The following is a 21,527-nucleotide window of genomic DNA, read 5'->3' as shown; positions in this document are numbered from 1 at the left end:
TTGTGAGATCAAAGCGGAGGGTAGCAGTAATTTGTTGGTTGAAGGAGCTCCCCGCCATCCATAGCCGGGGCCGTGGTTTTTTATTTGTCCATTTGTGAAATCTATTCACGGATACCATCACGGCTTGGAGAGAAAGCTTTTCTTGGTAGTGATTTCTATTTGCAGAAAAGTGGCAGCTTCTGAGTGAGCTTCCCCAGGATCGTTTCCTCCCAACCTTACCACTGAACGGAAGCTCAGCCCAGCCCTCAGGCCCGGGAGCCCCCCCCCCCCCGTCACTGCCAAAACAGGAACTAATCCCCCATAATTTCTTCAGATTTCACAGCTTTCCCACTGAGGGCCTTACTGATCTCAGAGTCAAACGCAGGCCGTCACATTGCATTTAATCCAATCTACGTTTTCATCCGTCTCAATAATCTTCATCTAGTAGATAAATTCCCACACACACCAACGTACACATTTGTTTTACTTCTAACTTACTTTTATTTGTTGTGGGCTGAGGTCAAACCTCATGCATGTTAGGCAAGTGCTCTACCATTGAGCTACACTCCTAGCCCAGGAGACTGAACTTAACAATAACAAAATATTAACTTTGTTTTTCATAAAGGAGTTTGGGAAGCTTTCTCTCTTTTTTTTAATATTTATTTATTTTGTATATGAGTACACTGTACACTGTAGCTGCCTGCAGACACACCAGAAGAGGGCATCGGATCCCATTACAGATGGTTGTGAGCCACCATGTGGCTGCTGGGAATTGAACTCAGGACCTTGGGAAAAGCAGTCAGTGCTCTTAACCACCGAGCCATCTCTTCAGCTCGAGAAGATTTCTTTGAAGAAAGAAAGAAGGGACATAGTATACTTGTTTAAATAAATGTATTCACTATGTATGGTGGCAAAAGTCTTTAATCCCAGCATTCTAGAGGCAGAGACAGGTGGATTTCTAATAAGTCAAGGCTAGTCTAATAGCATAAATAAATAAAAGTATAATAGTATAAATAAAAATAAATTAAAATGTTTGTTTAAGGGCTGGAGAGATGGCTCAGTGGTTAGGAGCACTGACTGCTCTTCCAGAGGTCCTGAGTTCAATTCCCAGCAGCCACATGGTGGCTCACAACCATCTGTAATGGGATCCGATGCCCTTTTCTGGTGTGTCTGAAGACAGCTACAGTGTACTCATATAAATACAATAAATATTAAAAAAAAAAAAAGTTTGTTTACCACTAGATGGTTTAATGTCAACTTGACAAAAGGCAGAGTCGTCTGAGAGGAAGAACCTCATTTAAGAAAATGCCTCCATCAGACTGGGCTATGGGCAAGCCTGTGGGGCATCAGCTCCTGCCTCCAGGTTCCTGCCCTGCTTGAGTTCCTGTCCTGACTTCCTCCAGTGATGAACAGTGACACGGAAGTGTAAGCCAAATAAGTTCTTTCCTCCCCAAGTTGCTCCTGCTCATGGTGTTTCATCACAGCAATGGTCACCCTAAGACAACACCCATCCTTCTGTCCATTCACTTTTGCAGTGGTGGGATTAGAACCTAGGGCCTTTGGTGGTACACACCTGGAGTCCCAGCACTCCAGGTCCGCCAAGGCTCCAAACACTTTCCACCGCGTTTTCAAGAGACTGCTGCTAGGCGTGGTGACACACTCTGGTAATTCAAGTACAAGTTCACCACCATTCTGGTCTACATAGCAAGTTCTAGTCTATATAGCCAGGCCTATATCGTAGGACCATATCTATATCTACAGTTACATCTATCTCTATTATAACTATATCTATATTATAACTATATCGTCTATATCTGTATCTATATCTTCTTTATCACCTATATCTATCTATATCAGAGAGAGAGAGAGAGAGAGAGAGAGAGAGAGAGAGAGAGAGAGAGAGAGAGAGAGAGAAACAGATTTCAACCAGGCCAGCTGAAAGCACCTGTAATTCCAGCTGCTCAGGAGACTGAAGCAGGAGATTCTTTGTTTGAGAACAGTCTGGGAAATTTAGCAACAATGTCTCTCCACATAAAAAGAGCTACAAAAGGACTGGACTTGCCGATGCTAGCCAGCAGCTGCCAGAGGCCTCTCCTTACCCACCACCCATCCCAGCCTTCTCCTTTTCTGCTCCCCTCCCTCCTCAGTGCCCCTCCCTATGAGATCCCTTCTTCTGTACCTCCAGTGCACCGGTGTTTTGCTGGCCCAAGACCCCCTCCTAAACTCTCAAGTGCTTGGCAGAACAAAAGGCTAATGTGGAAGGCAGGCCAGGACTGCTAATGCAGTCTTGTCCTCAGGTCTCCCACACAGCAGGTCTCTGAGTAGTGCAGTGAGCCTGTCTCCACGTGCATTTACATGCACACTTCTCCCCAGACACAGGAAGCAGGACCTGAGTTGAGGCAACTTTCTTGACCCCTCCCCTGCTTCCCCTCCTTACCCACTCCCCTCCCCTGTTGTCCTTCCCTGTCCCCTCTGCTCCTCTCCCCTACTCTTCTTCCCCACCCACTCCCCTCCCTAAGCTCAGGATCCTAGTCTGGTCCCATGGCCTGGAGGATTCCTGTCTAGCGCCCTCCTCCTCTTTAGTGCCTTACTTCCTGTCCTGAACTGTTGCTCTAAGTCTCCACATCCCCGTGCTTTTGCCTCTGAGGGCCCCCGTTTCCTGACTAAGTAGCAAGCCAGCCAGTACAAAGGCTGAATAAACAGTCAGTAGAAATTAACTTGAACGTTCAGGGAGAAGAACAAAGACTTCCGACGTGAGCCAGGGAAGGAATCGTAATTGCCAGAGAGAGAGGGGCGGCCCTGAGCTCAGGCTGCTGGAGACTTGGGAGCGGGGATGTTGACAGTGGCAAAGACAGGCAGGCGAGATGCTGACTTGATAAGGGGAAGAGTGAGAATTCTAATTCAAGGAAGATGCAGATGGGGAGGGACATGAGGACAGAGAGGAGGGGCTGCTGAGGGGTCCAAAGGCAAATGGAAGGTCCCCCTGCTCCTGGCTGGGCATCCTTGCCTGGGCTCCCAGCCCAGAGTAGATGTTCTCATGGGGACACTAACAGCCAAGTAGGCATACATGGAGACTCCGGGATAGGAGGAAAAGCAGAGGCAACGGCATTGTGTCTCCAGGGTGGAAGAAGTGATGAACCCTATGGGCTCAAAGAAACGTGTAGCACCCCGCCCGAAGCCCACAGAAGCAGACCCTTTTAAGAGACTTCTACAGAGAAGCAATAGGCACGACCTGTCCTTACCCCACCCCGTGTGGCAGCTTACAGAGAGATATGAATGTTCAGAGCCATGCCCTGGAGAAGGGCGCTTCAGGGCAGAATCCTGAGGAAGAGTGCATCCTGGATCCTAGGGGACAGCCTGAGATGAGAAAACAGGCTTCTATGCCTTGAAGGGAAGGAGAGGGGAAGTGGAGTCCTGAGGGTGCAGAGGCTAAACAGATGACGCCAGGGGACTTCTGAGGGAGGGGAGACTGGTTGGTCATTCCAGAAATGGAGTAAAAGGAAGCTTCCTGGCAGAAAGGAGACAGCTCCCAAGACAGGTGTATCAGACTAGTCTGAAAGATCTGAACAGCCGTGTTTGCTGGAGAGAGACCATGTCAGACCACCCAACTCCAGAGACCACTAGGAGGGACAGCCCGGTCCCTGCTGCTACTGGTGGCCCACCAGAGTGCACATTCTCAGCTGCTGGACACAACACACATGTTCGAAAGCCAAGTGCTGGTACACGGGCTTGGGAAGGGTCCATGCAGGACACCAGGCTTCAGTCCTTGAGTAACTTCTGCCTTTTAATGCTATGTCAAAGCCCCTTCCCCCCCCCAACCCAGGATGGACTACACCTCCGAAAATCCCTGATTTTTTTTTTTTAATTTGTTTGGCAAAAGACATCTCCATGCTCTGTGGCCTCTTAATTTCGTAGATGGTAAAGTGCAGAGAATTAAAGAATCAATGGGCAATTAAGGAGGCACTGGTAGGTTCTGGCCAAGAGCATATTATTTATTTATTCGGCCAGCTACACTCATTTTTAAAGAGCTAACTTCCATTTTGTTTCTGACATCAAAAATAAATCAAACTAAAAACTGTATACATCGTAACTGGAAAAAAAAATTATTTGCATGGTATGTTGCCCCTGAAGCCTCCTCAGCGGCCGACCTGCAAAAGGAAATTTTGTCGGTGTCAGAAAAAAAAAAAAAAAAAGAAAAGAAAAGATGAGATGAATTCATTCGGCACTGGCCTTCCCTGAGGGTACAGATGGGATCGAAAAGACAAAAATAAGGTTTTAATTCACTAGTGATTTTCCCACCCTGTCTCAAGCTTCTTTTTGATTCTGAGCATCCATTTTCCTGGGTCGTCTTGGGAGGGTTGCAAGATTTCAATCCATTAACACAGTAGTAGGCTGGTGAAATTTCAGAACAGGCTGAGCTGAACAGCCACAATGAGGACACAAGCTGCCCTGGGGCTCCCGGCAGAACTCAGACAGCTATGATTCAGCTCCTAGACCACGATCTGTCGCCCTAAAGAAGGGATCTCTTTGAAGAGCCCTCTTTTTCTCTCCTCCACTTCCCCTTACCCGACTTGGGAGAAAAACAGCGTTGCCCCCACGCCCATATCAGCTTTCTGATTTTGGCCAGCTCCTCGGCATTAGTTATACCTGCACCAATGACCTTCTTCCACCCTCCACCGCCCTTTTTCACTCTCCCTTTCCCTGGCTCCTAACCCCTCCCCAGCAAGCGCTCTGGCTTCCTACAGGCATCTTCCCCGGCGGCTACCCCAAGGTTGATTCTAGGACAGTGGCTCCCAAACTTAAGTCTGCATCTAAACTACGTGGACAGAGTGCTACACGGTTCTCGTTCAGTAAGTCTAGGGTGCGAGCAGGGAATTTGCATTCATATTAAGTTTAATACTGAGACAGTGCTTGGAGAACCTGTTTTCAGTGATGAGGCCAAGGGAGGGGATACCTATAGTAGCTTGTGCTGTGGCTCCATCTAGTGGAAACAGAGCGCAATAGCAGCAGTCTGCCCTGTGGCGTGCACAAGACTTAACTGCACTCCTTTGAACATTTCAAAGTGTTCACACATTCTCTTTTAACGGCTCTACTTTTTAAGGTAGGCCGTTTACTGTTTAAATGCACTCTGTCCATCCTCTGAATAGGACAATTAGAAACTATGCCCTGCCCAATGTGGATGAAATGAAACAGGAAATTGGGTGTTTTGAGGGTAGAAACTAAACTGATTTTGATAACTGTCCTTCAGAAACATTTGACCTAAGGAACGACACTGCATGCACACATGGCAGACAGCAGAACATCACCCAGATTACACAACAATTAACTCTAAGTCACCACAGGAACCAAGAACTCTGTGTTGTCTCAATCCAGTGGGGAAGCGTACCACTTTAGAAGAAACTCAAGCCTGGGGCTATGGCTGTTGTAGAGAACCTACCACAGCAAGCTCGAAATCCTAGGCTGACTCTCAGGCACCACCTAAATTGAGTATAGTGGTCACACCTGTCATCCCAGCCCTGGCAGTTGGGAGACAGAAGTGGGAGGAAGGTTAACCAAGCAGTGATGGTGGACAACTTCAATTCCAGCACCAGGGAGGCAGAGGCAGGTGGATCTCTGTGAGTTTGAGGTTGGCCTGGTCTACAGAGCAAGTTCCAGGATGCACAGAAAAACCCTGTCTCAAAAAAAGAGGGAGGAGGGAGAAAGAAGAGGAGGAAGAGGGAGAGGAGGAAGAAGGGGAGGAAGAAGAGAAGGAATAAAAAAGAAGAAAGTTGTTCAAGGTTATCCTTCTAGTTTAAAACTCAAAGAAAAAGTAAAAGAGAGGGTCACAAGTTCAAGGCTTGCCTCAGCTACCTGGACTGTGCAGTGAGTTCAAGGCCAGCTTGGACAACTGTCTCAACACAAAAATGTAAGCAGGGCTGACATTGTAGCCTAGTAATAGAACACATGTGTATCTGCCCCACCTCAATACTGAAAACAAGTTAAGTTTCAAAGTTCCATTCTTAAGAATCTCTGTTTCTGGGCTGGAGAGATGGCTCAGTGGTTAAGAGCACTGACTGCTCTTCCAGAGGTCCTGAGTTCAAATCCCAGCAACCACATGGTGGCTCACAACCATCTGTAATGAGATCCGATGCCCTCGATGCCCTCCTCTGGTGTGTCTGAAGACAGAGATAGTGTACTCATATACATTAAATAAATAAATTTTAAAAAAAAGATTTATTTTAAAAAAAAGAATCTCTGTTTCCAGCTGGAGAGATGGCTCAGTGGTTTAGAGCACTGACTGCTCTTCCAGAGGTCCTGAGTTCAAATCCCAGTGTCTCACAACCATCTGTAACGAGATCTGATGTCCTCTTCTGGTGTGTCTGAAGACAGCTACAGTGTATTTATATAGAATAAATAAATCTTAAAAAAGAATGTTTCAATGGGCCAGCCCAATGCCCAGCCACTTGCAAGCATTATAGGTAAATTGAAGCAAACGCTTGAGCCTCTAGTGTGAGGCAGTCGGAAGGGCAGTGACCTCAAAACCATGTTCCCTACCTAGCACCATCCAACAGCAGTCTGAGCCGCACTCGAACTCATGACAACGCATGTTCATTAACCTCGCACTAAACATCAGAGGGGCTGGAGAGGTGCCCCAGGCGTTCAGAGCATCACCAGTTGTTCTTCCAAGGGATCCAGGTTTGAGGCAGCTCCCAAGCTCCTGTAACTCCAGCTCCGGGGGCTCTGACGCCCTCTTTCGACTTCTTCAGGCACCAGGCAGGCATGTGATACACAGACATACTTGCAGGCCAAACACTCATCTATATAAATGATATTTTTTTATGGCAAAGGAGGAGCCAGGCTCTCGGTTTGGTTGGTAGAGTGCTCGCCCACCATGACTGAAGCCCTAAATTTGGCCCCTGGCACCGCACAGCCGGGCGTGGTGGTATACACCTGTGCTCTCGGCACTTGTGAGGGGAAAAGATCAGAAGTTCAAGATCACCCCGCGCTGACATGGGCAATTCAAGGCCAGCTTAAGCGACATGAGATCTCCTATTGAGAACTAAATTAGACTGACTGAACTGGGCACAGAACTGGGCACAGAACAGGACACGAGGGAACTGTAGGACCCAACACGCATCCTATCCTCACCTTTTGAAGGGATATGTGCATGTTCAAGAAGGCATCACATTCTATGCTCCAGATTCCCGTGCATTTATTATATTCTAAAGGTGACAACGGGGTAGGAATATTCCAAAGCTAATGAGTGCTGTGTTCTCAGAGGCTAAAAACATCAGATCCCCTGGAACTGGAGCCACCTGAACCCAGGACCTCTACAAGAGCAGTGCGTGATCTTAACCACTGAGCCACCTCTAAACTCCCACCCCAGATTTTTTCATGTGGATTCCGAGGTTGAGACTCCCTTGTTTGTAAAGCAATCACTTTACTGATTTATGCATGTAGACCCTCCCCCAAATAATCTTTTAAAATATGGATTTTTATTCTGTGTGTCTGCATGTATATGTGCATACACGCATGTGCATGTGAGTAGCCAGAGGCCAGAAAAGGAAGTCAAACCTCCTGTAGTTGGGGTCACAGGCCAGTGTAGGTGCTAGGAACCTAACTCTAGTCCCCTGAAAGAGCTGCAAACATTCTCAACTGCTGAACAATCTCTCCAGCCCCCAAAAGGTCACAATGTTTCATTATCTTAGTGAGTAGCTTCACCGCAGACCAGTGAAATCCGCTCATGCAGTAGGTTTCAGGTAAGTATAATACACAGCCAATATAAACCATCATGGCCCTGGGGAAGTACTCAACCTTTGACGAGCAAAGAACAGACTCCGAGTCCCTCAAGTGAAGGTAAATGTCTGGGTGCAGGGGCTTGTGCTTATGGGGACCAAGTCACTTAGGAACCTGGGCACCCAAGCACCCATAGAGAGCAGAGCCTGGATACCAGAAGACACAGGTTCAAGGCCAGGCCCAGCCTATTGTGAGCCTAGTCCCTACCACCCCAGGGGTCCCAGGACCCCACAGAAAAGGGAGGAAAGGCCCCCACTCAGGCTAGCGCCATCTGCTATAGACTCGTTGGCGCACTTCCGCAGAGAGCTCTGGGTCAGCTTTGTAGCCGTTAGCAGGCTTGGCGTACGTACACAGGCACTTGGTGCAGAAACCCGTAGGAGCAGTCAGAATGCCTTGCCTGTCATCCTGCCAGGAAGACCAGAGAAAGACAAGAACTGCATCCCGGCTCAGGGAGGAAGAATCAGCCGTCCTTGCCCAGAGCACCGGGGGTTTCTCCAAGGCCGTCTGTCTCCACCAGATGTCAGTTGGGCCTGCTTCTCTAAACAAACAAGGCAGGATCTCACTGAGATTATTTTCTTTGTAAAGATACAAGTCAACCTCCTTGAGAGGAATATCCAGTTGGCCCCTGTTTGCCAAACAGATTAACCCGAAATCAAACCTGGCAATCCTGTTGAAATTCACCTTCATTTAAAAATGTATAGCCATCGTACGGTGTGCGCACTCATGACATATAGCCATGTTCATGTGAGCGTTCATGAGAGCAGAAGCACACGTGTGGAGGTCAGAGAACAACCTCAAGTGTTGGTCTTCTCCATCTACCCCAAGACAGGTAGGTTTGCACACTGCCCCACCAGGCTAGCTGCCCAGGGAGCTTTCTGACGTTTCTGTCTCCCCCTGACCCCCCCAGCACACGAGGATTCTAACACCCAGCTCTCTGTGGGATCTGAGGATCCAAACCTGGGTCCTCAAACCAGCACTCACTCATCAGCAACCACCTTTTGTTTTTTTATTTAGAAAAGAGAGGGTTGGGGATTTAGCTCAGTGGTAGAGCGCTTGCCTAGGAAGCGCAAGGACCTGGGTTCGGTCCCCAGCTCCGAAAAAAAAGAATCAAAAAAAAAGAAAGAAAGAAAGAAAGAAAAGAGAGGGTTATGGGAACAAAGAATTTGTGCCAAGTCAAGCAAATATGGTGCACAGGTGACCATGGGGCCAGAGTGCTACCTACAGAGAAAAGGTTGGAAGGTTGGGGTGGTGGTGGTGGTGTCTTAGTCAGGGTTTCTATTCCTGCACAAACATCATGACCAAGAAGCAGGTTGGGGAGGAAAGGGTTTATTCAGCTTACACTTCCACATTGCTGTTCATCACCAAAGGAAGTCAGGACTGGAACACACAGGTCAGGAAGCAGGAGCTGATGCAGAGGCCATGGAGGGATGTTACTTACTGGCTTGCTTCCCCTGGCTTGCTAAGCTTGCTTTCTTACAGAACCCAGGACCACCAGCCCAGGAACGGCACCACCCACAATGGGCTGGGTCCTCCTGCCTTGATGACTAGTTGAGAAAATACCTTTCAGCTGGGTCTCAAATGGAGCCATTTCCTCAAGGTAGGCTTTCTCTGGGATAACTTCAGCTTGTGTCAAGTTACACACAAAACCAGCCAGTACAGGTGGCTTGAACGGGAAGGGCACTACCTTGATGGGGGTTAGATGTGGCCTTATGGGAAGAAGTGTGCCATTCATTGGAAGAGGGTTTTGGAGTTTCAGTTGCCCGACGTAGGACTTCAGCAACCTCTCCAGCACCATGTCTGAGTGCGGCCATGCTTCTCACCATGATGATAATGGACTAAACCTCTGAAATTGTACGCTGGCCCCAGTGAAATGTTTTCCTGTATAAGAGGTCATGGTGTCTCTTCACAGCAATAGAAAGCTGGCTAAGACAGGGGTCTAGAGTGACATCACCGAGCAGTTGACACACAAACCTCATCTGGCAGCTTATGACAATTCTGCCTCACCCCTACCTCCATCGTGGCTTAGCTGAAGCTCTTCTGTGTCCTCTTCACTCTGAAACATGGCAGACACTGGGCACAGGATGAAGGAAAGCATGACTGCCCTCTTACCTGCAGCCTGTGACACATACCGCCTCTACCTCAGCATCAGGAGGAACCCTATGTCCACATTTAAGTCCTACAGGGCTGAAGGTCACATTTTGGTTCAGTAGAAAGGATTCTTGGCAAAGGGGACACCCAGTTAACCGGAGATGCCCAGTCAAATAATGGTGCCTGTCAGGTCAAGACGACACACTTCTCACACTTAAGGGGTTCACGTCTTCTGCCTTGGAAAATCAGAGTGCCCACTCTTCGTCTCCTCAGGGGCGGGGGAAATGGCTCAGGATGTGCTCTTGTCACTGGGGCATCAGTCCCCTGGCTTTGGGGGGGTAGTGCCTGAGACGGCCTCTGTCTACCTGTAGTCTTGGTCCTCCAAAGTTGTCTGGCTTCACACACTGCAGTGGCCTGTCAGTTCCTACCTGCTCATTCCAGGGCAGTCTGTAGGGCCTCAGGCTGGGAGGCACGGCCCTCCCGCTGAAGGGCCTCTTCACTCTGAGAAGAGCCTTGCGGTCCTTCAGTAAGAATGAAAAGGAGGCCTCAGATCCACAATCCAGGGACCCTCACACTCCCATGCTTGTTACCTGGTTTTCTCACCTCAGGAATCACCAGTAAAACACTTTAATGGAAAAAAAAAAGGGGGGGGGTTCATGTCTCCTGATCATAACAAATCATAGTCCAAAGGGAAGGTGAAAACCAAAAGGCTCAGGGGTGCTGTGGAAGATACGGGTGTGCAGTGGAGATGGCGGACAGTTGGATCAAAATGTGTTTTAAAGTGACTGGCTTAATGTCACAATTCAGAAGTCTGGAGGCAATCTAGGGGCGCACAGGCATGTAATTCTAGCACCCAGGAAGCAGAGACAGGATTGAAGTTTGATGCCAGCTTGGCCTACATAGCAAAACTTCAGTCTTGGGGTTGGGGATTTAGCTCAGTGGTAGAGCGCTTGCCTAGGAAGCGCAAGGCCCTGGGTTCGGTCCCCAGCCCCGGAAAAAAAAAAAAAAAAAAAAAAAAAGAACCAAAAACTTCAGTCTTAAAAACGCTTCCCGAAACATGCCTTTAAAACTACTGCGTGTGTGCGCGATGTGGACATGTGGCGGTCAGAGGACAACTTTGGGAAGTGGTTTTTCTACGTCCACCCTGGATTTCCAACTGGGCATTGAACTCAGGTCTAAGGAGCCATCTCCCAGCCCATAATCATGTTCTTGACACATTACCCACCATACAGCCCAGGGTGCCTCAGTTCTCCTGCCCGTCTCCCAAGTGCTGCTTGTATAGCAAGACCTGGCCAATCTATAGCGTTTACAGTAGCGATCTGTGTAAGGGTGCTGGGGCTGGCTGACGGTCTGGTATTGCTGTCTGAGAGAGAAGCCACAAGCCAGTTACTGGTATGGACTGGAGACATAGAAACAGAGACTGCCACAGAACGTCCACACCAGTTATCAAACCGTGGACTTTCTTGTTAATGTTTTTCTTACACGATTTAAGCGAAAAAATATCAAAATTTCCTTTTTCTTTTTAACTGCAGTTTTTGGGAAACTGTCACAGTGAGGAGTCAGGTTCTGTTTTTAAATAATTTATTGTTTTATGCACATTAGTGTTCTGACCACCCACCAGTCCGTGTGAGGGTGTCAGGTCCCCTGGAACAGGAGTTACAGTTGTGAGCTGCCATGTGGGTTCAGGAAATTGAACCCCATCAGGTTTTCTTTCTACTGTGTTTTACCAGACTGCCCTAGACATTATCAGCAGAGTTGATTTTTCCTTCTAGGTCATCTTACATAAAGAGCACTCACCCTTTGGCTCAGATGTTACAAACTTCTCCCGGCTTGATTCATACTTGACTTAAGCCTTTCACAGAAGCAAAACCATCAATGGCCCTGTATTCCCCTGTTCCCCTATGATCTAAAACTATCCCTCTGGCCGACCATTTAAGTACTGGCATTTGTCAGGGGACATAAACCTAGGTGAGCATGGGGTTCCTTGCTACTTAGATAAGTGGTTAACAGCACTTCGGCTGGGGAGTGGCTGGCCTTGCGACTTGGCTCTGCTCTGTTCTGCTTCAAGTAGCTCAGCCAGGAAGGGTTCCTGCCTCACAGGCTTGCGGATTCTGTATCACCACAGCACGGCACAGATCACTGTGGGAGTCCTCTAGTGTGACGGCTGTAAGTGACTTCAGTTCTTAGGAGCTGGATGCTGGTCTTGGCATAAGCAAAGCTATACTTGCAGTAGCAGGTAACCTAGAACCTAGGCTCTGCAGTGACCAGCTACTCCTGTGTCTCTCAGGGCTCAGAGGATGCTAACGCCTGCATGAGCTGGAATAAACAGTACCATCGAAGGGCAGTCCCAGGATTCAGTCCCCGGGATTCCACCCTCACCCCCAGCAGTTGGCTGGATCAGGCTAAGATGTCTCTGATGATCCCTAGTAACAGGAGTCTCAGATGAACTTACTTGGAAAACCCCAAACACCTGCTCCTCTGAAAAGCGTCTGTCTTTTGTAGGGTTCATACCTTCATGATTGGCCCTCCAACCTCCTTTTCCTCCCAAACTCCCAACCACGCCCCGTAGAACCATCCTCCAAGGATGACTGAGACCTTAAGATCTGAGAGACCGAGAACCTACATCCTCCCCAGACCCTATGGCCAGAGGAGCCTGTGTCTCTATCCTCTACCTTCCACAGCCTCTCTCTACACCACACCCTGTGTTCTCTCAATGCAGAGGCCGGAGGAAGCTGGGCTGCCACCTGGTGGGAGCAGGGGGAAGAGCAGGCCAGAATGTCTTAGAAGGTTTTGGGTCCTCCCTTTCTTTCTTTCACCGTGGCCCTTGAGAGCCACAGCCGGACCCTCTACCACACCACTCGCCACCACTCCTTAGTCCCAGCCCCAAATTTCTGCCACCACTGAAGAAAAAAAAAAAAATGGACTCAAGGTTATAGTTTATACAATTCAAAATTTATGTAAAGTCCATGATACTTAAGTTATTCTTAAATTGCACAATGCTAAAGACAGCCTATAAAAGTCAAACACACCACTGCAAGGTAATCCAATGAAGGTTTTTTTTAAATGCGTACAGGAAAAAAAAAAATCAAATCCCCAATGACAGTCTCCCATACAGCTTCCTGTCTGCACAGGAAGCGCGGGGCCCTTGGCTGGAGCAGCAGGGGAGTTAGTCCCACTCCATGGGATGGGTGGACTTGTGGAAGAGTTTTGAGTTCCCTTTGTTCTCCAGTGTGTCTTGTACAAAATATTACATTTTTAAACATATTTACAGAGTTTGCACAAATAGAAAATGGTTACAAATTACAACCAGGCTTGGCAAGATAATAGCTTCCCCTCTCCCCACTCATTGGGGTCAGGTGTGACAATCGCTCCTTATTTACACCTATGTTTAAAAAAGTCTTGAGTTCCTAGAGACCCGGAGGAAGTATATAAAAACTGCTAAACACCGTCAACTCACCCAAGTGAGCCACACAGGGATTCCATACCAATTAGTCCGTGTCTCACTCCCTGAATAAAGACTCTGAAATTGACCCTCTCAGCCAGCCCCACACCCGCCCTGGCCTGCCTGCTGCAGCGTGTGGGGTTTCGGTGGGGAGAGGGGAACGGATGGAATGGGAATGGGACAGCCTGGCTGAGAGACCTCCCTGCAGACAGCCTCCAGCCAGGCTAAGCCAGCTGGCTGGTGAAGCGCCCGCCACTCTAAGGCTTTGAAAGGACACCCAGCTCCTCCTGGGAGGAGTCTCCTTCTCCACAGGACTACAGAATGGGGAAAGAAGACTCAGTGAGAACAGTGTTCATTACTCTGCTGTTAAATCTCTGTCCTGGGTGCCAAACCCAATCTCAACAGTGCAAAGAAGACCAAAGCAGCCGAGAAGCCACGGTCAAAGGCTGGCATAGCAGCTGTCTACCCACTGTGCCAGGCCCCGCTCCACCAGCGACCGGTTTATCAACACCACCTGGAAAAGAGAGTTTTCTTGAGAATTCTGCCTGGTACCTAGGGGCTAGGTCTCAAGCAAGCACATCTAGCTTCATGACACTAATGACTCCCAACCCTGATGCCCAGTGTCCCCCCTGAGTGGCACTGGCCCACGATCATGTTGTCTAACAGTGGCCAAAACTAGCTCCCAGTCAGCCTGTGCTGCTGACAGCAGCTTGGGTAGAAAGGGGCAAACTCACTTCATCTCCAACCACACTCCATAGCTGAATCAGAGGAAGGCCAGTTGCACTGTAGCTTGTCACCTGGAGGGACATGGGGCATAAAAACATCTTAGGCTGTACACACTTAAAACTTGAGACGAGTTTTACCAAGTAACCTAGACAGGTCTCAAACTCAAAATTTTCCTGCCTTAGCCTAGAGTGCTCCAATTAAAGGAGTGTGCCAGGCCTGGCTTATGCACTTCAAGCTTGCTGGTCACTCCAGCCCCATGACCATAGGGGTCTGAAGGAATTTAAGTGTCAGATCTCAAGAAGTCGGGACACTTAGCTGCACTAGGCAGGAGACTCCCCTGACAGCCTCTGGCTGGTCTCCAGCCTCCTGTCCCCCTCCCACACCTGGGCCAGTCTCCTGCTCTCTGCCATGCACCTGGGTCAGCCTCCTGCCCCCCCACCAGACACACCTGGGTCGCCCCCACACACACACACACCCCTGGGCCAGCCTCCTACTCCCCCACATACACACACACCTGGGCCAGTCTCCTGCCCCACCCCCCACCCCCCCCCACCTGGGTCAGCTCCCCTCCCCACCACCCATCTGGGCCAGGTTGCACACCCCCCAAACACACACACACCACACACACACACACACACACACACACACACACACACACACACACACACACACACACACACACACCTGGGCCAGCCTCCTACTCCCCACACACACCTGGGCCAGCAGTGCTGTATTGCCTGTCATCTCACTCATGGCTGCGTCTGCCTCGGGTGAAAAGTGATCATCATCTAGAAAAGAAGAAAAATACAAAACAGTTCAGATGCCCTCTGGGGCAAAACAGTTTTGTCACTTGTAGGCTGCTCCAGACACTGCAGACTGCAGGACTGTCTAGGACAACCATCTTACCAGCTGAGTCTATGCCTCTGTGACTCATGTGGGTAAACACAGGGGAGCCCCAGCTGCATGTGTCCCCCAAGGCATAGGGCACACAGAATGGGGGGGTGAACACATTTGTGTACTTCCAACCAAACCCGCATGCCCAGAAGACAGAAGGGCGGGCATGTCTACTTTATGGGCAAAGGCTGATCCCCAAAGGGCAACGGGCTCCCACATGCTGGATCACGATTAGGCAGCATTCTAGTCCCAGCAGGGCCCAGTGTGGGTGGATGCCCTCTGGTGGGCAGGATTCAGGTGGCTCACTTATAAAGTGACATATAAGAGAAGAACAGGCCAAGGCAGGGAGCAGGAGGGTGGGAGGAGAGCTTTAAGCTGTGGTGGGCAAGTCTTGTGATGAAGCAGGGCTATTTCCATGGGCTGGCCAGACTGTTAGGTGGACAGCACAGAGACGGGTGGGGAAGAAAAGAGGGGAGAGGGAGGGAACCTGCTGGTGCTCTGGCAGGACTTCAGCTGCTGCACCACACCCCCCTTTTTTTTTAAAGAAAGACAGCTCTTGCTGTGTATATAGCTCAAACTCATGGCAACCCCCCTGCTTTGGCCTCCTGAATACTGGGATTTCAAGTGTGCAGCATCACGCCTGGTTACACTGAGGTAAGTCTTGAGCACTTAAACCGCTCTGACACAACAGGATCTGAAGGGGAGAGGGCGACGGGTCAGACAGACTTACCTACAGCGTGAGAAGCTGCGATCTGACCACTTTCTACATCAGTACACGTGACTCCCACAGCCACCCTGATGTGTGAGCGCCACCCCATCGTGCCAGAGGACATGGCGCCCAGCACCCTTTCTCTAGCAATGCTCTCGGTCTTAGACACGCAGGTCAGCACAGTCCCCACACCACCCAAGGAGTGGAGATTGTGCCAAGCAGTGTGCTGGCCCCGAGCCTGTCCCCTCTGGCCACATCCTGAAAAACCTCGTGGAACCGCAGGCTGGCAGCTGGGTAAAGTGCAAAGCAACAGACCCTGAATGAGGCCATGGCAGTTCTGGCTTCGCCTGGGGACTTGCTAGAAATCTGAGATCTTAGGCTATTGTGTCACTGCTCCACACTGGCCCCCTGGTACTCTCAGACCCGGCGGCTGCTCCCTGGCATTAGTTCTGGCACTGTAGGGCCATATAGAACTAACATTAATTTATCTCAGCGGTGGCTGGTTCCAGTGTGGCACCACATCATGTTAGCCTAGCTACCTTCTAGCCCCAGGGGTCCCTCCAATCCCATTGCTAGTTGCCCCGGTCAGCCCTGGCCAGCCAGGAACTCTGGTTCCAGCTACCCGGTAACATCAAGACTCAACAAACTGTAACCCAACAATCAGATTTATGTGTTCAATAGTCAATCTAAGATACATCCACAGATAAATTCACTGCCAATTAATAAAGATAGAAATTGCCCACCTAGACAAGATAAAATTGACCTAGACCACCTGGATCAGAATCATCTTCCTCCATTGTCTCTATCTTGATTCCCCTCATTCCTCCTCCTCCCTTCTTCCTAGACTTTTCCCCGCCCACCCTTCCTTCTCATCCAATGATAGGCTTCACCTTATCCTGGACCCGCCTTGCTGCATAATGACATCATCCGACACTGGGCCTCAGTCTAGACTATTCAACCAGAAGCTAACAGTGACAGCAACTATGTCTACACAGGCGATAGGCGAGAGCCCCAGGCCCCAGTGTTCCTCACCCCCCTCCCCCAGCAGCTGGGGGCTCGCCTGTTACCTGACAGCGGAACCACACTGTCCAGAAGGACTTCTGCTCCTTGGAATGGCAGGGTCACAAAGTCAGACCTGGAAAGGCAAGGAAGGGATGGGTTTAACATGGCCAACAGCATCTGACTTTATCTTCTCAGCACAGCGACACCTACAACCCAGGGTGACAACTGCTACAGCCTGGCTCAGAGGGTAAACTCAGGTGCCTCTCACTCTAGATGCCTGGCACTGGGGCTCCTCCCACTGAGCGGCTTCCTGGTTCTGTGAGGCTGAGGCAGGTCAGCACCTTTGTCTACATCTGACTGAACACAAAGTTGGCAGCAGGAGGGAAGACTCCAGCCCCATTGAAGCTGGGCAGAACTGAGCCATGCACCCATGCCATGCAGGGGTGACTTGTGATTGGCCAAGGAGTCCCACTCACCTAATTTGCCGGAGCACGTCGACTTTCACCCTCTTATATCCACCATAGTCCACGTAGCGAATCTCCACCTCATTGGTCTCCTCATAGGAGGCCACTACTTGGGCTCGCCACCAGGCCCCGTCCGCACCAGGGGCAGCGCAGATAACCGTTACTGCAGGGTGGGAGGACAAGTGTGTGGGACACGTCTGGCCTAGGGCAGGGCTTTGAGGGCTACCCTGGTCATTGCTCCCCACCTTCCCACATTGTCAGAGGCATGCATTTCCACAGGGAGGGGACAGGGACAACACGAATCCTCCACAAACTCTCTCCCGGAGCCCAAGACAAGCAAGGGAAAACCCAGGACATGGGAAATCCAGCTCAGCACATCCCCAAAGCTACCCAATCCTGAAGGACCTTCAGTCTGGGTCCATGACTCTGAGATGTAGCCTAAACCTAGTACAATACAAAACTCACTGAGCAGGAGTGAGGGCCTGCCTTATGTGTGTATGCATGGACGCGGAGGCCGGATATGACCTTCCTCAGATGTTGTGTCATTCCTCAGATATTGGGCCTTTTAAAAAAAATGCTGGCTGGTCAGTGAACTCCAGGAGTCTGACTATCTCTGCCTCCTCAGTGCTGGGCGCACAAGCATACTACACACAGAAATCAAACTCACATTCCGTGACGAGCATTCACTAAATTACCTCCCAGCCCTGGGCCTAAGGAAGTCCCCGGAGAGAATCAAGCACTGCCAAGCTCAGTGGCCCAGCACCTAGGACCTGGTCTACCTGACTCCACAACAACCCCAACAGAGAGCCTGGCAGAAGGACATCCTAGGTCTATAGCTCACACCATTGAGCCTCTGCCTCACAAGTACAGAGTGCCCCAGGCAGCCGAGCTGGGCAGGGTCAGGTACTGGTCACAGCAGCACCTCTAGCATCTGCTGCAGCCAACTACACCTGGTCCTGATGCAGGCGGCAAAGCCCCAGTGCAGCTAGCTAAGCTTCCACTCCAGTCTGAGCTTGACCTCGGGCTAGATTACTGGAGAATCTGATGAAAATTAAAACCCCATTCTCCCGAAGGGGGGGGGGAGCTACAGATAACTTCAAAGCCCACGAGGAAACAGGAGGCATGTTTTGCATTTAGTCCCCTACCCACTGATATAACAACAAAGGCACCAGGACACCCCAGCCCTGTTCAAGCTGCCTCAGCAAGTCCCTTGTTTGAGAGATAGCGACTGACCCAGACCACTGCACAGGTGACAAGCTACACCCGAATGCCCCACATGACACAGTCAGCGTATCCACTCTACTCCCTGGTGGGCAAGCCTGGGTACCACTCGGTATCACCCCACTTAGAAGACGCAACGCCCAGTCTGGAGAGGTGGTTCTGTGGTTAGGAGCATGTGTTGTTCTCGAAGACCTAGGTTTGATTCCTCGACCGACATGGTGGTTCACAACCCTCCATAACTACAGTTCCAGGGAACCCAAAGCCTTTCTGACCTCCATGGGCACCAGGCACACATGTGGTGCACATACATACATGCAGGCAAAAATACTCACGAATAACATAAAATGAATGAATCTAATCTTAAAAAAATGTTTAGGATTGGGGATTTAGCTCAGTGGTAGAGCGCTTGCCTAGCAAGCGCAAGGCCCTGGGTTCGGTCCCCAGCTCCGAAAAAAAAGAAAAGAAAAAAAAAATGTTTAAAAGAAGACGTAAAGTGTCAGGGCTATGATGAGTCCACCCATCAAATCGCCACTCCAATCCTACTGCTTTGGCCAGTCAGTGAAAGTAGGAGCTAGCACTGGGCTAGCCAGAAAACTCACTCCAGTATAATTCCATAACGACACAAGAATTTAAGGATGCTGTCACACAAGGGAGCCTGAACAGTCTTTTCCTGGTCCAGACCAAGGCTAACACGGGCAACCCTCCTTGTCTACATGTTTTGGCCTGACCAGGAGCCAGGACTGTCCCTGACTCTCCAGGCAGCACTTACTTTCCACTGGGGTGGGCAAGGTGGGGATTCCAGGCTGAGAGTAACAGAGGTACATCTGCTGGTCCAGACTGCGCAGTGCGTGGAAGGTGGGGTGTGTGTGTTGCTGTACAAATAGGTGCCCAGCATTGACCTGGTTGACCACGATGACTTCCACAGTGATACCATCAGGCAGCATGAGCTGGAGGAGGAAGAGGCAGCCAACACTGTATCAGTTATTCTCATGTTTGGGGTACGTCCCGAAGCCCCAGGGCAAGTCCAGGAGCTGGCACTGTAACATGGCACCCAGATAGCAGAGGTCTGTAGGCTGTTGCATTGTAATACCAAAACCTGCCATTAGAGGCAGCATCACCTCGGGATAAGATAGGGGAGACCCCTAGCCCAAACTAGGCAGCCAGAGGCCAACTATATATGCAGTGCTGACGACTCCTTGCACAGGCTGGGCAAGGGTCTATCTCCTGGAACATGCAAGCAATCAACCCATCACTCCCTCCCTCCTCCCTCCCTCCCTCCCTCCCTCCCTCCCTCCCCCTCCCTTCCACTCCTTCTGTAATTTTTAGTTCATGCTCACTGAGTTCCCTTGACTCTTTCCTTTCTTTTTAATTTATTTGTATGGATATTTTGCCTACACGCATGCACACGCATACATATACACACATATGAGTGTGCATGCACAGACCATGCACATGCCACCGCCATGGATTCCCTGAAACTGTAGTTATTAGACAGTTGTGAGCTGCTGTGTGGGTACTGGGAATTGAACCCAGGCCCTCTAGAGGAACAGGCAGTGCTCCTAACTGCTGAACCATTTCTCCAGCCCCCTTCCCACTTCTTTTTTTTTTTCTTTTTTTTCGGAGCTGGGGACTGAACCCAGGGCCTTAAGCGCTCTACCACTGAGCTAAAGCCCAACCCGCCCTTCCCACTTCTTTTGTTGAGTCTAAGTCAAAGAAAGCAAGTATGGGAGTGAGCAGTTTGCTCAGAACAACATGCCGGAGAATCCTGGGTGAGCTGCTTCAGGCCTCTTTGGACCTACAGTTGACTCTAGAGCTTGGAAGAATTTCCCTGTCTCAGAAAAGCAAGCAGCAGCCTCAAGTCAGGTCCCCTGGTGTCCTATTCAGTCCTCTGTGCCTTCTAATTGGCTCCTAGATCAATCGCATCCTATCCACCTCCACCTCGCTTCACTTTGGGGTGGGGTCTGAATGTGTGCTCATCTGCTAAGGGGCCGTGCAACAGGTCCTAGCAGAGGCTTCTAAGAGCCCCATGCTTGGCACCCTTTTCCCTGACGCTAAGCTATGGCAACAAAGCAGGGCTCTGAACACAGGAAGGTTTGGACTGTGCCTTCAAACCTAGTGGCCCCAAGAACATCCTTTACTTCTATGGGTCCCTGTAGCCCTGCTGACTTCAAAACACCTGTAGTCTCCTCCCCAGTCCCACTGAGCAAGCAGAACACAAGGAAGGAAACCACCCACACTAGCCATTCCATTATTAAGGAAGAGAGGCCACAGCCAAGCCTTCTGAGAAAGCCTCTAATTCAGAAGCATGGAGTGGGGCCTACCCCATTCCCTAATGCCCACAGTGAAAGAACCCTACCTCCACCCCCTACAGCACAAGGGTCTCTGGTTGGGAAAGACAGAGGTGAAACACCTACCATCCTAAACAAAACCCGAAGGGGTAATCTTCCTGAAGCGGCTTGCTCAGCCTCTGAAGTGCAGTGAACAGCGTGTGGCCCACAGAACTGAGCCATCTACTCTCAGCAACAAGGGGCCCAGCAAGGGGCGGGGCAGGCCTGCTCATCGCTCTGGACAGTACCTTCTCTCCTGCCAACTTCTTGGGCTTCCAGGCTAGGGACTCTGCATTTACCAACTAAAATCCAGGCAGTTTCTGAGGAGAGGCAAGAGGAGGGAGTCCTTTGCCAGGGCCACTATTCAGCCCAGCTGACTACAAAGAATGTAGCAGTCCATCTAAGCTCATATAAATTCTTATTGGCAGACCCTACCCAGGCCTCCTCAGAAGTCCCACACCCAGTCATCTAGCTCAGTCTTCCATAGTCAAAAGCCCAGAAAAAAGAAAGCATGCCCAGGGCAGGAAAGGAAGTATAATCCTCCTAGTATGGGTTCAAGAGGCCCTGGCTTCTCACCAGCACTCTCTCCTGCCGTCAGAGAAGACACCGGCAGAACTGAGTGGAGGCCAGAGCAAAGAGCACACACACCCACTGGCCTGCTAAGCCCACGCCAGGAGCCTCCACAGGGTAAGAGTCAAGAACTGAGATCCTGTAGAGCATGCTCACCCACGACGTCATCGGCAGGGAAGGCAGTGCCAGAGAAGGCAGCGGTGGCGCATAGATATTGGTGAGGTTCAGCTCCTTAAACTTCTTCCCAATCAAGTTCAGAGCTTTGTCCACATGATGCTGAGAGCCTACAGGTAAGGACAGGACACAGCCTCTGTGGGTAAAAGAAGAGT

At 50.2% G+C, this 21,527-nt stretch overlaps 1 protein-coding gene across 3 annotated transcripts in view; it reads right to left on the bottom strand.

Annotated features, from left to right (window-relative positions):
- Nucleotides 1-12,773: 12,773 nt before the first annotated feature.
- The window catches only part of Akap1 (A-kinase anchoring protein 1), a 32,479-nt gene continuing 23,725 nt past the window's right edge, over nucleotides 12,774-21,527 (bottom strand). For all 3 annotated transcript variants that reach the window (XM_032911907.1, XM_032911910.1, XM_032911908.1), the window contains exons 5-11: nucleotides 21,355-21,482; nucleotides 19,071-19,248; nucleotides 17,093-17,243; nucleotides 16,682-16,749; nucleotides 14,726-14,799; nucleotides 14,020-14,082; nucleotides 12,774-13,799 (exon numbers count right to left, since the gene is read on the bottom strand). In XM_032911907.1, coding sequence (XP_032767798.1) covers nucleotides 13,725-13,799; nucleotides 14,020-14,082; nucleotides 14,726-14,799; nucleotides 16,682-16,749; nucleotides 17,093-17,243; nucleotides 19,071-19,248; nucleotides 21,355-21,482 — 737 coding nt within the window. In that variant the 3' untranslated portion in view covers nucleotides 12,774-13,724. The remainder of the gene's footprint in view (nucleotides 13,800-14,019; nucleotides 14,083-14,725; nucleotides 14,800-16,681; nucleotides 16,750-17,092; nucleotides 17,244-19,070; nucleotides 19,249-21,354; nucleotides 21,483-21,527) is intronic.

This window comes from Rattus rattus, chromosome 9, assembly GCF_011064425.1.
Source record: "Rattus rattus isolate New Zealand chromosome 9, Rrattus_CSIRO_v1, whole genome shotgun sequence".
In the NCBI taxonomy this organism is placed as follows: domain Eukaryota; kingdom Metazoa; phylum Chordata; class Mammalia; order Rodentia; family Muridae; genus Rattus; species Rattus rattus.
Note: the sequence above shows the minus strand (reverse complement) of the source record. Positions and strands in the feature narration are given on the sequence as shown.